At 38.0% G+C, this 18,050-nt stretch overlaps 1 protein-coding gene across 3 annotated transcripts in view; it reads right to left on the bottom strand.

Annotated features, from left to right (window-relative positions):
- Window positions 1-3,840: 3,840 nt before the first annotated feature.
- The window catches only part of DUS4L (dihydrouridine synthase 4 like), a 42,020-nt gene continuing 27,810 nt past the window's right edge, over window positions 3,841-18,050 (bottom strand). For all 3 annotated transcript variants that reach the window (XM_049814186.1, XM_049814184.1, XM_049814185.1), the window contains 4 exons: window positions 16,459-16,594; window positions 13,678-13,789; window positions 5,483-5,583; window positions 3,841-4,082 (listed from right to left, as the gene is read on the bottom strand). In XM_049814186.1, the coding sequence (XP_049670143.1) occupies window positions 4,044-4,082; window positions 5,483-5,583; window positions 13,678-13,789; window positions 16,459-16,594 (388 nt within the window). In that variant the 3' untranslated portion in view covers window positions 3,841-4,043. The remainder of the gene's footprint in view (window positions 4,083-5,482; window positions 5,584-13,677; window positions 13,790-16,458; window positions 16,595-18,050) is intronic.

The following is an 18,050-nucleotide window of genomic DNA, read 5'->3' as shown; positions in this document are numbered from 1 at the left end:
CTTGAAAACAAGCTAGGAAAGCAGGGTCTTTTCAATGAGGCTATGTAGCTAGGGACTACTGTGGCAGCAAATACAGGTAGTGCTAATGTGAGAGTACATTTTCAGAGAAGACTGTGCACAATTTGTGTTATTAAAGAAGGTATATTATCAGATGTTTGTTGCAAACATGAAAAAAAAGGGAAAAACATCCTGCCTAGCTAAGGGTGCTTTCATTTAGGGAAACATCGAAGCATCGAGTTAGGTCTATTAATATTCAGGTCAGTTCTCATGCACCTACCATGACCTCACTGCTTTCTTGACTCAGCAAAAAAAGGGGTTTATGAAAAAAACTTGAAAACACATCTCAATTTTTTTGGAAAGCTACTATCAGTTAAACCTGTGCAAATATTTTCAGTATTAATACTCTCTCCTATGCTTCCCCACCAAAGTACTGAAAATGCACATTCCTACTTTTGTAAAGAGGGAAAAAAGCTCCAAAGCAACCAGACAATTACTTTGACATTATTTAGAGTAAAAAAAGGGCTCAAAATTTAGACTTCTGGAGACATACCCAGAATTAAATCAACTGTCAAATTAAATCAACTGTCGAACTTAAGTACAGGAAGTAATTTTAAGTCCATCAGTATTAGTGGAGATTTAACTTTTTTTTCAGCTCTTTCCTACAAAACAGGCAAACATGACCAAAATCTGACCAAACAGCCTGAAAGATCAAGAGTTAAACCCATGAAATTTTGGTTCACTCTTTCCTTGTGTATCAACCATAACTTAAAACACTACCGACAAGAAAACTGTACCTAAAGTTGATCAACCCAGACTCCTGCAGGCTCTGAACATGTATAAAGTATTGTGAAACAATGCAAATGCAAAATATTCTGAAAGACTTGCCATCTACTGGAATTTCTAGATATACTATTTAGACTTATTTTACAAAAGAAACATGTTCTTTGCAAGAATACAGTTCTACAGAGCAGATACTACAAAATATTTTCAATCCAAGTAACGTAAGATTATTTTTACATGAACAAATCTGGGACTCCAAAGAGCTGAGCATGTGATAATGCAACGTGTGTGACCATCTACAACAGAGAAGTAGAAAAACGATGACGGTCATATTCTACTCTATGATAGGGAAATCTGGTAAGTGATACAAATAATGGACATATGATAGAAGAAATGACTGGAGGCAAAGTAGAAAGTCTGTGGGTTTTAAGCATTCTGATTTTTATTTAAGGAAACATTCTCTGCGGCCTGACATGCAGGGGTTTTGTTTTAAGCTGTTGTGTCCTCAATCTCTCAACCAGTGGATCCCCATCCTCCAAGTAGCCAGCAGGAAACTGCTAGGCTGAAGGGACTGACTGATGTAATTACGGAGGTCAGTGTGCGAGTACCACGTGTTGAATGCATGTTGCACATTTGAAAATACCAGGCAATGTCTCAGCTTCTGAGGAAGCTGTACATAGCACTACGCACTCCTTCACACTTCAGTCATGCTCTACAGCAAAAGTTACTGTAAAGCATTTGGACTCCCATCTCGGGGAGTAGTACTAATATTGTAATTGTATTCACAACTACCTATTTTTTGTTCCATGTTATTTTTTCTAAGATAAATTTTTAGGGATGAAGAGTCCAGTGCATGACGTCTTTCATTGTAAGTTGCTAATTATCTACCTAATTATTTACTTGCACTATAGGAAGAAATGCTTGAAATTTAATGAATAGATATGAAGAGTAAATAATAAGCAAATGATATTTTGTTCTGGGTCTGAAAGTAAGAAAAAACAGGTGAGTTAAGTTCTGTTATTAAAAACAGCACTTGCCATTATATCTCTAAGGCTTCCAATGATAGTCTTTGGATCAGACTTGTTAAGGGAGAAGCTGCTGCCCAAGCATTCGTACACCACCTGAGACTTTACCCGCTAGGACCAGAGTCCCTTCGCAGCGGGCTACTCCAGTGAGCCGATGGGTGCCCCTTTCAACTCCTCAAATGCACACACACACAGAGTCACCCTCAGGTGCTTCTTCTTTCCTCAGGCTCAACCCTAGGTTCCCTGAAGCAGAATCTAATCAAGGTCTTCAAAATAAAAAGTGTGATTTATTCTATGGTGCACAAATTCAGCCAGCTTCAGCTGGGTGCCTCTGGAGAGGGACCCCCAACACTAAACTCCCTGGGCAATTATACCCTTACAATCTAAGTTCCTGCCACTCACACCATAGTCTGGTCCAGCAGTAATACTTGGGTCTGGGGTCATCTTCTCTCTCACTAGGTCCTTTTTCTCATCTCCAGGCAGGTTCTCTTTCCTGTTTTTTAGGCTAGTTGTTACTATGGCTCCTTTTCCTGGCTCAAAATGGGTCTGAGGCTTTCCAAATATTCTTATTCCTCCCATCTGAGAATAGGTCAAGCTTAAGCTGCAAGTTCTGCCTTATCATGAACAACTACTCTTAAGCAGCTAAGCAAAGTCCTTGAAGCCCTCCAAAACGTATTAACAGCCTCTATAATTTATATACATTCCTACGCTCACAATCTTATCCCATTATTGCCATGTGCTGTTTACATCTCATTCAGGTGTGGTCTGCATGCTCATATAGCTGAGCTTTGCCACCTTCCACAACACGTTGTAGGTAACATTCTGCCATAATTTTAAATATTTCAGAAGGAGGGCATGGAGGAAGAAAAAAAAGAATTCAACTACATCATAAAACCTGTGTGTATGGGGGTATTAAAATCTGTAGCTTTTCCTGAAAGTTTTGGTATGAGTAAACAAATCTCCAGTGTCATAGAACCTCTGAGAACACATTCTGTACTACTTCAGTGAGGATGAAGTACTTTTAAAAAAAAACATGCATACTTATTTAATATGCTATGTTAATATGCTTTATAGTACTTAATACGCTATGTTTAAATTCTCAACTAAACAAATCCTATTTCCAGAGCAATCAAAACTACTCCTATGAAGAAGGATGTATTTCCAGGAAAAGTTAAGTATCATCAGGTTAGAAGTATATTTTGTTCTTTGTGTATGTACCTATTAACTCTGATGAGATAGTATAGTGGCAGAAATTGAGATGCATAAACCCAGAAACTCATGAACTTAAACAATCCCTTTAATATAGCAAACATATCCAACTTTCAAATATAAACTGGAACCAACTAACAAAAAAGAAACTCAAAACAGCTTTCTGAATGCCAAAAAGGGCTTATGCAAAACAGTGCACATTTATTCGAGGTATCGTATCCATGAAAACAAAACAAAACAAACCCAACTATCTACATTTAAAAAGAATTTTTACTTAGCAAGGCAAAAGAAGTTAGGGGCACATACAGAGTAAACAAATGTAAACAGTGTAAAAATACAGGATGTTAGAACCAACCAACCCAAAGCTTTGGTTATGAAAACGGAAATAACCCCATATATTAAAGAAAAATAAACCAGAGGCATGCAAAATATTGTTAAAATACACTCATCCATGTGGCTAAGTGAAAGTCACAAGCTAGTGAGATGGATTTAGAAATACAGTTTTCCTTCTTTCTTTATTTTCCTTAGATTGATTGTCATTCAATTTTCCACTGAAGTGGAATGGCTGATGAAAACCTTTCAGCCTTCTTAACTCACTGGAAACTGAATTTTTGAAGACTCCAAACAGGTGTTGCAAAGGAGGTTTAGGTAATTGTGTTTTTGTGACATAGCATGATACACAACCTCACTCAAATGCTACAAATAGTGCATGATCTGTTACCATTCTGGAAGGCAAAAAGCTTGGAGAACAGTCAAGTTGCTCCAGATGGAATTGAAAGATTTTCGAGATTCTCCTCACAAGAGCAGTGACAAACTCCATGGCAGATCAGGTAAGTCACTTAACATTTTATTTGCAACATGGAATATTTTGGCAACCAAGGTATATTAAAGGAATCTCAATAGTGACCTACAGTGCAACATGCTTTTCAGAAAACTGAAGTTTTGTTTCAGATATGCATCAGGAGCCTAAACATCACAAGGCTTTTCTCATTGAAGCAGCTGTACCGATGTCATCTGCCTTAGATGCACCTACTGGTCTTTCTTGTCTTCTGCTTCATTTAAACTGCCCTGAAAAAAGACAGATTAAAAATATTTTTTTGTGCTTGGCAAGATCAGAAACTATTGACTCCAGATGCCATGGTTTGCCCCCTTGCAGTCATACCTGATTTGTTCACTATACACCCTTCAAAGCTGTAGTCCCATCAATACTACCCCACGACACGTGCGCTTCTGATCCTAGTACAGTAACAGCCATGCAGCCTTCTTCTGCTCCCTGTTCATGTTACAGCTGAACTGTGCAGCAAACTCAGCAGAAAACATTTTCTGTTATCAGCTTATTTATCCCTAGGAGCTGCATCTACTGTGTGCTCAGTACCTTCTGTTCTTTCCATTCAGAGGCAAACACAGAAAACTGCAAGGATGTGTGTTCTAGACCACAAGGCTGTTAGAAATGCAGCAGGACTACTACGGCTCATTACACAGGGAAGCACAACAAAGATAGGACATGCATGGTGGTCTTAATTCAAATACAGAGATCAATTGAGCAATCTCTCTAAGAGTACAGGGTGAGGCTGGGAATCAGTAAGCAGCTTTACAGAGTACGGGAAAGATTATAACCAGCTCAAATTTGCCTTTTTGGTTTTTAATTTTATTAATACAGGACCAACAAATAGCTCCTCTTGAAAAGCAGGTCACCATAATTTTAACATCAGCTGTATTTTCTTCCAAGCCCATTCTTTGTAAACAGGTTAACTTTAATTTTTATTCAATTTTGGTTGAACTCTGAAACAGATGTTACATATGGAACATACAAACACCTGTCAGACAACTTAAAGAACAGGCAGGGCTCTCAGTTCTACAAGAAATAATTACTGCATACATTATGGGTATTATAGCCATGCACATATGCAAACTGAATCAAACTGCTAATTCAGCTTTTGCTTGCTATGTAGGTTTTTTATTATTTTGTACTTCAGTCTGAATTTTTATAGTAGCCTGTTTTTAGCCTAGGCTTGGGGTTTTTGTTTTGGTTTTGTTCTTGCGTATCAACAGTATTGCAACATTTATAATCCAGTACTGCAAAAACATGTTTAAAGAGCAAACAACATAAAATTACTCTTATATATACCACACACACACTACTCCTATAATTTTCTTACAAGATTTCAGTTTGATCATCACATGCAAAACTATCTGAATCTTATTTCCCAAGTGACAGCAAAATCAAGTCTAACAATGACCTGAGCTTTGTCACCTGAAGTGCGAAAAAGAAAATGCTCATAGCTTTGCCGTCCAGTCCTTGAAAAACAAAATTCTACTATTTTGATGAAGTTTAAGGAGGGTTGCCCATTGTAACTTTATGCTAAAGATTTTTGTAAATTCTCTTGCATAATAAATAACCAACAAGCAGAATTTTGCTGGTACAATTTCACAACATCATGCTCATAGAGCCATCCAGAACTACCTACCTGAAGCCGTTCATATTCTTTCATCAGATGATCATATTCTCTTTTAAGGCCTTCAGACTGCTTTTTAACTGCAGTCACTTCATTATTTGCCTTGTGGAGAGCTGTAAAATATCAGAATTCATGTTTTAATTAATACTTATATTCCTGCAGTTCCTCAGAGCCCTAGTTATGTGTTAAGGCTCTACTGCACTAGACAGTCCTCCCTCTAAAAAAAGCTTAAATTTGAAACAGAGCATCACAGATGGACACAGCAAGAGATGTGCAGGACAGGAAGGGGAAAGAGAATGGCTTGTGTTCAGGAAGAGCAGCGCAAGGAACAGGAAGGGGCTGTAAGAAAGGTATGAGCAAGACCAATAAACTGTTGACAGAGGTGACAAGTTAGGGATGACTACAGTGTTCTGCCAATTTGCAGAGACAGTTCTAGAAAAACAAAACTCTACAACCCCCAAACCAAAACTGTCAGCCCTCTTAAAACAAAGAGGAAACTCAAACACTGAGCAAGACTTTAGCAAAGCAGCCGAGGCCATCTATAAAATGTGGGGAAAAAAGAGAGATAATACATTTTTATTGTAGGATGGACCCCTCTTTTTCACCCTGCTACATATTTTACCATGCATGAGTTAATTCATTAGAAGCATCACTTCATGGATGAGAAGGCAGAAATGGTGGTGGTAGGGTAGACAACTGTGAACAGTTTTTTAATGCGATAAAAAGTAATTATTACTCTACTCACAATCTCAACAGCAATAAACTGAGAGCATGTGTCTGCTGCAGTACAAAACTGCCCAGGACTCCATAGGGGCTAATTTACAATGCAGGGTACATCAGCATAAAGTTTCATGAAGCCATTACTCCTAAGCTGTCATGTAAGCATTCAAATAAGGTCATTTAGACATTTTTATATTTCTCTGCTATAGGTATCTCGGGTATCTTTATATTTCTCTGCTGTAGCAGCACAGGCATACCCTAAAACTTGATCTATTCATGCTAAAACAGAGAAACATTGTTAATGACCTATAAGGCTGCCTCACACAGCCATATTTAAAAACCAAATCTCAATGGTACAAACAAAAAAAGAAACATTTGCAGTTTTCTGTGTTCCAAAAATGTGGATCTATCCCTCAATCATGAGCTCCCTGAGACAGTCTGTTCTTTCCCAGAGACCTCCAAGACACTCAGGAATTGCAGCACCTCTGTAAGAGCCTGCTCTCAAAAGATGAGGAGCTAGATGTGTTTTTTGTTAAGCACCTAGCTACAATCACTCTGGTCTGAACCATGCTTCTCTTTGGGTGCTAGTTCCCGAAACATCAGAACACAACATTTGACCACTCTCCTACATGCAAAAAGGAAAACTCCCTCCACCAGCATTTCTGCTATTTTCAATTAATTTGAATGTATAGATTCAAAATCATTCTCATTTTAAAGAAGTCTGCAAATGGTTTTCCAGTAATAGGACTTTTACCTAGTCTGAAATTCTGGTCTACTGAAGTTAATTACACTTATGTCTATTGATTCCATCATGGTCAAAAATTCATTCCCATCTCTTTACATCCTCTCATTTCCATACTCTTACACAGATATCTTTCATCATTTAATGCATTCTTGACAGCATCAATACAAAAAACATTTTCTAGAGGTTTTGGTATTTGGAATAACCATGATTTCCACACATCTGACAAGTCAAATCCCATTGCATTTACTCTCTCTCTCTGATCTTGCTACTGTTTAAAATATTCAACAGTAAAATTTGGCAATCACTCTGAAGTAAACTTGTGACAATTTGATAAGCTTCTGAATTTTAAGTTGTAGAAGAAAACATATGAATATGCCATTTTGCATCTAATCTTTTAATTAGGAAGCTAAATTTTGCCTTTGTTTAAACATTCTTGTACATAGTAAGCTATAGGAAAAATAAGCAATACTTCATTTCTGGAGAAGTCATAACTCAATGTTATTAATCTAATACTAATTATCTGTTTACAAGCAGCAACACAGTAGTTTAGTTGCAACTAAAAACTACGGTATCTTTAAAACATGAATAAAATATCTAGAAGTATCTGCAAACCAAGTAAGCAAACAAGCAACTGCATTGTTTCAATGTTTTGACCAAAACAGATGTATGACAGGAATACCTAACCTAACCCTAGAAGAAGAAAAAGCAAAGAACAAGATTGTCCTTTCCACCTGTGTTGGCTATGGACAAAAAAACCCCCCAAAACAAACCCAACAAAAAACAACAAACCAACAAACTCAGACTCATTCCTGTTGGGGCCACACAATAAAAAGGAGTGTCACATCTTTGATGATGTGAATTCCCCATCGCACTAACTTTTCTGGATGTCTTCTTGTCAAGCAAGAGAGACCATCCATACATCACTGCTGAACTATTTTACATCACTACTGAACTATTTTGCCATTGCATGAGCACTGTAGCGCAGCCAAGTCGATCATACAGGTATATTGTTTTTCATATGGATCGTATCATATGAACACTGATCCAGCAGAAAACAGAAGATCCTTTGTGTGCATAATACAGTCAGTTATTATTTCTGGCTTCCATCTGGCCTGTTACTTTGCCTCACAGGAGACAGAACAGCTGGACTGGCAGCAAGCAAAACCCAACAGCTAATTGTTCCTACCAAGTAAATGCATGAGCAGGTAGCAGGTGAGAATCCTACTTCTACATTAATGCAGCTAATGAGAGGAATAGTCACTAAGTCCCCAAACTGGAACCCAGCCTCAGTACTGTGAGAGGTGGGCTATCCTTCTCCATTCCTTCCCCTTCCCTTCAAAGAAAAATCAACAAAATATTCTTTGGCAGTATATCAACAGAAGACATTTATGGAAAACTTCATCCCTTTACACTTAATGTGTGACTGGAGGTCCATAAACTAATGTAACGTACAATCTGGGAGAAATAGAGAACTTGTCCTTCCCTTACCACACTCTCTGTATCCTTTTCCAGGATAGATAGTTTACTTCAGATTCCTTTCAAGTTGAAGCATGATGAGGAATAAAATTGCTCTGAAGACGTTACCACAGCCCAGCAGCTATAGCATTTCTATTACCTTCTCATTTCAACAAGGATGGAGAACCAAACAGTAAAACAAAACCAAACGGCAACAAAAGCAACCAATGATTCTTTGGGCATTTCCCTGCACAACTACTAGTTCTGGTCTGACTAAATCACTTGACTTACAGTGCTTGCTACTAAGGAAACGATCTGGAACTTAAATTAGCATTGTTCACAATACAAGTCTAAAACCCAAGTGATTTGGACTAGTTTAAGACTAAGAAAGACCTCTCTCTTTTAGGACTCTTCAAGCTGAGAAAGAGCTATTCACATTTAAGAATCTAGGCACTGACGGGACAAGAGATTTGCCAACAAAGACGCTGTAAAGCTGGGAACACAACTCCAGTTGAGTAATTCCATACTAATTCTGAATTCTCTTCTTAAGATGTAATGGTCAGATAAAGTTTAAAAAGAGAAGGCAGGGCCAAAAAATTACATACAAATTTGCTCCAAGTACCTTCCACAACATCAAATTAATTTTTGTTACAAAAGGGATGTTACAGCATAAATGACCTTGTTTAACAAAACCATCCTTGCTGTATGCAGTGCCATCCCTTCCAATCAACAAATATGAATATCAACTCTTGCTGCATTTGACATTGTGCAACGGCTCTCAACCAAGGTTATGATCTCACAGTTAAAAAGTAAGGTTAAATGAAATTGACTTTGTTTATAAACCTCCCTCTGACATTGGCTAAATAACATGAGATGGTGGCCAATTCTTTTAACTTGTATTTCCTATTCCCAGCTTACAAAAGAAAGCTGATAGGGTTTTTTTGGGGGGAGGGAGGGGTTTGTTTTTAAAAACTGGAGTGCATCAGTTGTGCTCATAAATATAGTTTTCCTACATGGCACTAGCCTGCCTGGCAACACAAAGGCCAAGCTGAACTCTCCCTGGCAGCAACAGTTCTATGAACTGTATTCCTAATGTCTGTATTGTTTATATCTAACACCTAATAATTAGCATTTAAGTGAAAATTGTACATCTGTACATGCATACTTTCTAGAATAGTTAACAATTAAAATCTATTTCAAAACTAGCCCTCCACATGAATTGTTGCTCTCTTATTGTCTCCTACAACACCATGCAACCATGAAACAAAGCACTCGTGATGCATTCTGTACACAAAACAAACCTCATTAATGGATGCATGGACTTTTCATCAGAATTTCATCCTGCCCCACTGTATGCCTATGGCAATATATAAATAGAGAGTATTTTCAGAAAAAGTTGAACTAAAGCTCAAAAGCACCTAAATGACTTTGATGAGTCAGTACACATTTCACAAAGTGAAATCCTAATGCCAGAGACAAAGAAATGGTCTTTGGATTTTGTCTCAATGTGGCACTACAGACTTGGCTCAAAGATGCCATGAGGTCATAGCTCAGTAACTGCACACAGGTGCTGGGGACCACAATGCCCATTACGCTACATCAGATGCAGGCAGAAGCTTTAGGTGTGTCATTTGCTATGAAATACCGTTAGAAGAGTGAGGGGTCAATGAGTTGGGCAGGAGTCTGCCACCAGTGTGTTCTGCTGCAAGACTTGATCAATACTAGTTGTTCTGTATAAATTTCTGTAGGGTAAATGAAGCTGTAGCCTTTACCACACACTAGGACAGCGTCACCAAAACAATGACCAGAGACAGAAGGTGAAACAGTACAGCATTGCAGAAGTCTCCCTCCTGCCCAAAGGGTCCCATAGTAACAAATGGACATTTCACACATCAGCATTTCCACAGTGTGGGATCTGTAAGCGAGAAAAGGAAGTTAATGGACCAAAAGTCCTGCTCCTGCCCCCAACCCAAGGACCACTGTAAGGACAGCTGCTTTATGAAATTCTCTCAGACTCTGACATCATACCCAGTTGCAGATAGTTTGTTTTATTGTAGCTTTTTGGATTGTTTTCAAAACTATCAAAATGAAACCATATCATAACACCTCTTCTTTACCCAGAAAATTCCTGTAGGCTTGAGACCAGCAGCCATACTGAGCACCTTTAATTATCTGAATCAACATTTTGTTAGAAATATGTCAAAAGTGTAGTAGAAGAAACATTTTCAACACCTGCACTGGGTGCTCCTATGAGTACATATATTTATTTCTAGGTATCAGTGAGACATTTTTCATAATATACAAGTGTATCAATAAAATACCATCTTGGAAGGTTTCTAAACAGTCATGTTATTACATGTCCAGGTATGCTAAAAATGGATTTATGCTCTGAAAGTGCTAGCCCCACTGCTGGGTGCCTATAAACCCCCCCAGTATGTGGGTCTGCAATAATGTAGTGAAGAACTAGCCCCCTTTCCTTCACTTCCACAATAAAGCAAAAAAGGGCATCAAGGGGGATAGGAAAGTCAAGTCTGAAAAGAAAACAAATTTGGCTGAGATCTTTGTCCCTCATTTCCAACTTTTCCTCAGATTTTAGTAATTTCACTACTCAGTCTCTTTGTCTTATATTTTCATTCTTCCTCCCCACCTGCCTAGAGCACAGTAGGTGGCAAAATGTCTTCCTAACTTCGGATTTCACTTATGGTTAAGTGGACAACATAAAGGTAGACTATGTTTCCTGTAAAAGGTAGAAAGCTGAAGAACTAGAGATGAGTCTCATGAAAGTCTGCAATAATCATTGTCTACATTATAATTTCAGTCAGAATTTCAGAAAGAGGAGACAAAGATTTTATCTGCCAGAAGTTACAAATACTGGATCAAAACCTTACAGAAAATTTGGGTCTCCCCTGATGTCACAGCACTAATCTGATACTAAACTTCATTACTTAAACATGAAGCAGACCTACTCTTAGGAAGCAGACTTACATTTAGAATTCCTCCTAGGTGCCGCTCTATTGAGGTAACCTGCTTTTCAACATGTGGCCTACTATAAGGTAATATAAACCCTATCACCATGCATAAGTTGTTTAACAAACGTACCAGACCAGAGCAATGTACAACATGAAAGATCATGCCTAAATCTGATGTCTATAAGCAACCTGCAATTGATTCCATATCCTGGTCATTTCATTGATGAAGACGAGTCAACACCATTTAAATATTTCAGTTCAACAAACGTACCAGACCAGAGCAATGGATATTCAAAACTGCTCTCTGAAAAATATTATACTTGTTTTTCTTCCAAGCATCAAAAAACCCCCAAACCCCAACCAAACAAGAACAAAATCCACATTTATGACTCTTACTGAGCCTATAGCTGAAAAAACCAAACAAACAGAACACCCCCCCCAAACCAAACCAGTAAAGTTTTCCCTTTTATACTAATTTTGCCTTGTTTTATTACTAGGTGACACCCCTGACACTCTTCCCCACCCCTCAATTTCATGGATCGGACTTTGTAGACACAACGGAAAGGTTACTTTAGTCAGGTGAGCTCAGTGGCATGAAACAAATTGTTAAGAAGTAAAACAAGCTTTTCAATCTCAGCTTTGATTTTGTGTAACGCATTGCTCACACTTAGCGAGCATGGAACTCAACATTCACCTGCTCAGTTGCAGAAGTTTCAAAAGAAAACAGTAAATTCGATTCACATTAAATCTCTAACACTCCATAGAAAGCTGTGCCTACTGGTGTGGTTATTAACAAGTACTTTAAGCTTTCTGGCTATCAGTTTGATCAAAATAACGTATAAGAAAACTTATTTTTTTATAAGATAGACATACCTTAACACCATCTAGCCAATGATGGTAATTAACATAACCATGGGATTTTCTGTTTTGGCAATGAGGGGGATGGCATCAGGGGAAGGATTTTAAGTATTTTCCTATTCATTCCTTAAAAAGACCCTCTCCTCCACTTCCCCCCACAACAACAGACTCAAGCATGCCTTAATTTATACATCTTTTGGATGGACAACAGCCCACAGGGAGAATGCAGCTGAAGCAGCATGTGGTAAATCTATTTATTCCTTAGCTTTCTCTAGCATTCCTGACTGAAAAGCTTACATTATACTAGTGTTACAGACCACCAGTTAGTTTAAATAAAACATATGCATTTAAGTTTTTCATTGATCCTGTCACTTCAAAGGCAGTTTTCCCCCCTTTCTTTAAGAAAACAGCAGGAGAGGGAAAGCCCACAATCAAACCTGCCTGAGAATGTGAACTAATGAGACTCTCTATTTAAGGATTCTTGTTGCTTCAATCCCAGCTGAAAACAGCTGTTCTACAGTTCTTGTTCGTCTTCCCAGTGGACAATGAAAAATGATTCATGAAATATTTGTTGTTATTCTTACAGCTTTGTTGCAGTGCCATGCAATATAAAAGCAGGGCTGTGTTTTGATGACAACATGTTATCTGGTACCACGAAAATCTGTATTTTGTTACAGTCTGAACATCTGATTAATGCTTACAAGGTCACAGGCAGTGTTATCTTAAAAACACTAATTTCAGATGAGCAGGTGTTCATAAGCATCACACACCTTGACAGATTCCAGCAAGACAGAACCAAACAGGTAAAATCTGCTTCTGTCTCAATTTGGGTTGCCAAGAAAGCAGTTTTGACAACCTAAACCTTAAACACGGAAGCTGCTAACAAAAGTATTATGTTACAGATTGCAAGGCATGTTTCCTTGTAGACAAAGAAAAAAAAAGATTTAAAAAAAGCTAATGCCTCTGCTGCAGGAGATATATAAATTTAGAATACCAGTCAAGCACTTTTCTGCTGACTGAAACCCTACTTTACAGAAAAACCCTCAACCACATACTTCGCCATTTTATACAGGGAGAGTGGCTGATATGTACGACATGAAAGATCATGCCTAAATGTGATGCCTATAAGCAACCTGCAATTGATTCCATATCCTGGTCATTTCATTGATGAAGACGAGTCAACACCACTTAAATATATCAGTTCAATTTGTTAATTGTAATTATTAACAATTAATAATTAAGGTGCTCAAATTACACATTTTCATAATGAAAACATTTACTAAAATATGGGGATGATAATGGCATGTTTTTCCAGTTCCTAGTCAAATGTGAAGAAACCCCAAGCCAAGTGTTGTGTAAATTGATGAAGTTAGTTAATGCTATACCTAGGATAAATTTTTGACATCCAGTGTTGAAATCATCTTTTTCTTAATTGCAAAGAAGTCCTAACCAATACTTACCATCTGATGTTGACTGTAGCTCTGCTTTCAAATGTTCAACTTCCTTCTTCAACTTTTCATCAGTTGCTTCTGCTGACTCTTTCTTTTTACTGCTTCCTTTTTCACTCAAGGCCTGTTAAAAACAGTTGCTACAATTAATTTTGTTTTTGTTAGTCTTATATTAATGCCAAACAACCAGAGAATGTCAGCCTTGATCTTGCGAAGTGACAGGTTTTATCAAGCGCTAACGTGACACAGGCAGATACTCAGTCATTCTAGGAAAAAAAAAAGCTCAATGTTTTAAGTTGATAGTAATGGCATACTTGTAGTAGTATGGCATTACCTCCTGTGTAAGAGTACTTTGTATCTCTGCATCAAGCCCACAGCTTCTGTTTAGGTTACAAATGGCTTTTCCAGAAGACATACACTGGGATTGCAAGTGACAGAACACTGCCATGCTTATGCGCAACTTGTTCTAATAATTTATTCTGGTTTAAATGATGTAATACACCACAAATCTCTCCATGTAGGTTTGCAGCTACTTCTTAAATCTTCAGAATACCTCAATACCCAGATTAGATTTCCACTGAAACTCAAGAAAAAAATGAGGAAAGGATTCAGGAAGAGCCCTGTAAGTACTAGACACAAGAGCAGTTTACTCCCTGTAGCCCTGTACTCTGAAAATGTAGGCACTACTATACTTATGCATGCTTTTACCATTAAGGCAATTGCTACTGATGACTTAAAGTATCACATGTTAAGGATTATACCCCATAATTAGACTCTTTGCTCATAGAGCCTCTATTAGCGAACCAAGCATCATCTCTGTTATGAAAATGGCAAAAGAAGTGGTAAATGCTTAATGGGAAAGTAGAACAACTGAGATGAACAGCTGTTAGGTGAACTCCTGATATTAGAGCTTACTGGGCACAGGTGGGAGCAGAGCGGAAAGATTACTTTAGGAAGAAGGAAAAGAACTATTTATAAAGACTGGTAAACAATCCAAAGAAAAGAGCTGAACAAAGTTTTCCAGAAGCTATTTAACCAAAGAGCAGAGATTGCATTTGACTGTGGGTAACAAAACCATAGCCAATTTGTCATGAAATTGGCCACAGATTGCCTCCTTTACTTTGTGCTCACCTCTTTCTATTAATACACAAACAATTATTTCTGTAAACTTCTATCTCAAATCCTGTGCTCCAGGGAACCTCTGAACAGGAGGCAGTGTAGACCGAGCACTTACAGTATTTATACATATGGCCAGTGCCTTATATGCAATTGCTCTTGCGTCTGTCTGATGCTGGAATGAAGCACACTTGTAAATGAACACAAATGCAGGGGCCAAGCCACAGAGGAAACTAAGTTATAGCATCTTTATAAAGTTAAAATAATCCAATTCCAAACACCTTGCATCTCCAGCGCAATGGAGATCCAGCCACAGCATGCCGTCTGTACCTGTGGCTACCACTGTTGTTGCAAACCATGCAATCAAACACACAAATAGAAACAGACAGAAATACAGTTTGCAGTTTCTGGCTATCGCTTACAAGCAGCTAAGAGAATGTGTTGCTAAGAGAATGTGAAAGCAGAACAAAAAGAGGACTTTTGGCCAAATCCCAACAGGACAGACGGGGCGGGGGGGGAAGCACCAGCATGCAGTAAAGAGACAAATTCCATGGCAGAGGGAGGGAGTCTGGATCATTTTGACAAAATACCAAATCCCAAAATTTTGGAATAATTTCATACTTGGGAAATACCTAACATACCTCCTAGTGATCCTTGTTTTACAACACCTCTCAAACAACTGGAATTTTTGCATCCCTTCTAGTACTTTTTGTCCAGAGTCTGTTCTCTTTGTCTGAAGATTTATTGCAAAAAAGTTACAGTGCTGGTAACCATAGACACTGCTTCAGACAAACTGGAAGGAAACCTGTACACACCTGCAGTGAATTTTGTTTTGACAATGTGCCAGACTGAAGATTGCTGTAAAAGTCTTCATACCCTGGATATCTGCACTCTAGCTTATGGTTCAATCTCTTCCAACAAACTTACCAATTACAAGAAAAGATTTCATACATTTATCTTTATCTGACTTCCCTTCCTGTGTACTTCCTACATATATTGAACAGACAAATGATAGCTTAATTTTCTCCATTCTTCTCATAAAAATAACATATCTTTGGTCCATTGGTGGTTCTTTTAAGTAAGAAATTTTTGGCAATATCTTCATTAATACTATGGCAGTGCCTTACTGAGAAAGGAAGGTATTAGGAAATTGGCTGACCCACCATAAAAATAGATGCAAGAATACAAAATGACAATAAATATTAAAGACCAATTTTTACAAGTTAGAAAAGACATTTCAGGACTGGAGCAAATCCTATTTAGAAGAAACAGCCAGCACAAGAACAGATATATTGTAGGCTTTTCCATACTGGACTGCTATAGCCCTGACCTAAACAGCCAACTGTTTAGGATAAAAAAAAAAATATTAGTGTCCCCCTCTACTTTGCTACAATTAAATTCAGAGAAATATTTTAAGAATATATTGCTACTTTGATGAAATTTGTACAGGAAAGAACGAACTTCATTTATTTGGATTCCTTTAGTTTTCTTTGCTAATAAAATGCTACTGAAATTTGTATTCAGTATTCTGAATTACATATTATAAGAACACTGTTCTTCCTTTTTTCACCAGAACAAAAAATATGAACAAACATCATTCAGTAGCAAACCATCCCCAGAGTATTTTGTACTAACTACTTGCTGTATAAGAAAAAAACAAAAAAAGTTCAAAGATACCTCCTGCAGCCTTTCATTCTCGGCCATGTATTTTTTGGCTGCTTCAGTAGCATCATTGACTTGTGTTTCCAGAGCTGCATGCGATGCCATCCCTTTTGCCAACTGAGTAAGAAGGGTAATGGTACGTCTCAATACACTAGTGAAGAAACACAGCGAACAGCACAGTAATTCACAGCACAAATTAAAAAAAAAACACAAAAACCCAAACCACCTCCCGTTCTCTCTCTCTGCATTAGATGTGAAAACAAAACCAGAAGAGGACTGTTTAAGCACCTGAAGGGAAACATCCAGGCTCATTGACGACACATATTACAATAAGAGACCGAAAAGATTTTCGTCCATCAAAAAAATCTGATTTTTACCTGATGCAGAACCTCCCTCCTCCCAAAAACCTACAGCCATTAAGGGGTCAGAGACCTGCTTGCTTAAAGGCTGAAATACTTTTACATGACCCAGTGTTTTAAACAGGATGGATTTCTGAATACAAGATACAAGCAACATGTTATGGTAATAAATACAATGCAAAAAAACCCCAAACCCCCACAACTTTATAAAAGGCCTTACAAGAATAAAATTAGCAATGTGAGCATATTAATCTTCAAAGTACTCTGTCAATACTGTATAAATCAGAACACGAATGAATGTCAGCACTCATATGGCACCTCAAATCTAAGCTTTGCAAATACCTCCCTTGATTTGATCTAGTGATTGCCTCTTTGTATCACTACTTTCATTTTTCATCTTGGAGTCTTTCAAAGCAGTATGTTGCTGAATCAAGGAAAGGCCAAAGCAACACTGAATTAAATTAATTCCTGTAATATAACTATGCAGCTGCTCTTCAAAAGAAATGTGAAAATCCAAGTAATTGGCTTTTTCATAACTGAAAGCATATTAATAGACCTTTTGGCTTTCATGGTAAGCCCTCCCCCCTGCTTTTTCATTGAAAGGTAATTTTCTTACTTTTTTTGGTTTTAATAAAAAATTTAAAGTCTCCATGTCACTACTTTTCCAAGGGTTAGCATGTTTTACTATTGCTTATTAATTTATAGATGCAGCAGTCAGCAGTCAGTAAAACATTGTTACTAAAACAGAATCACAGAATCATGTAGGTTGAATGGGGGTTCTGGAGGTCATTCTGTCCAAGCTCCTGGCCAAAGCAGGGACAGGTTGAACAGATTGCTCAGAGGCTTGTCCAGTTGAGTTCCCACCATCTCCAGTGATGGAGATTCCAGTGTCTTTCAGGGTCCTTGTTCCAGTGTTTGAACACTCCTGATAGCAGAAAAAGTACTTTTTATCACAAGTCAGAATTTCCCAGGTTCCTGGCCTGTTGCCCCTGTCATTCCTGTGTGGATCCACCGAGAGCAGCTGGCTCCATCTTCTCTACATCCTACCACTGGATAGCTGTAGAAAGCCATAGGATCTCCCCTTCAATGTCTCTTTTGCTGGCTGAAGCCAAGCTCACTCATCTTCTCCTCACAGGTCACGTGTTTCAGCCCCCAACCTTCTCAGTACCCTGCTGTGTACTCCAGTATTTTGGGGAGTCAAAACTGGACACAATCCTGCAGCTGCAGTACCACATGTGCCAGATAGAG

Source organism: Accipiter gentilis, chromosome 11, assembly GCF_929443795.1.
Source record: "Accipiter gentilis chromosome 11, bAccGen1.1, whole genome shotgun sequence".
In the NCBI taxonomy this organism is placed as follows: Eukaryota; Metazoa; Chordata; class Aves; order Accipitriformes; family Accipitridae; genus Astur; species Astur gentilis.
Note: the sequence above shows the minus strand (reverse complement) of the source record. Positions and strands in the feature narration are given on the sequence as shown.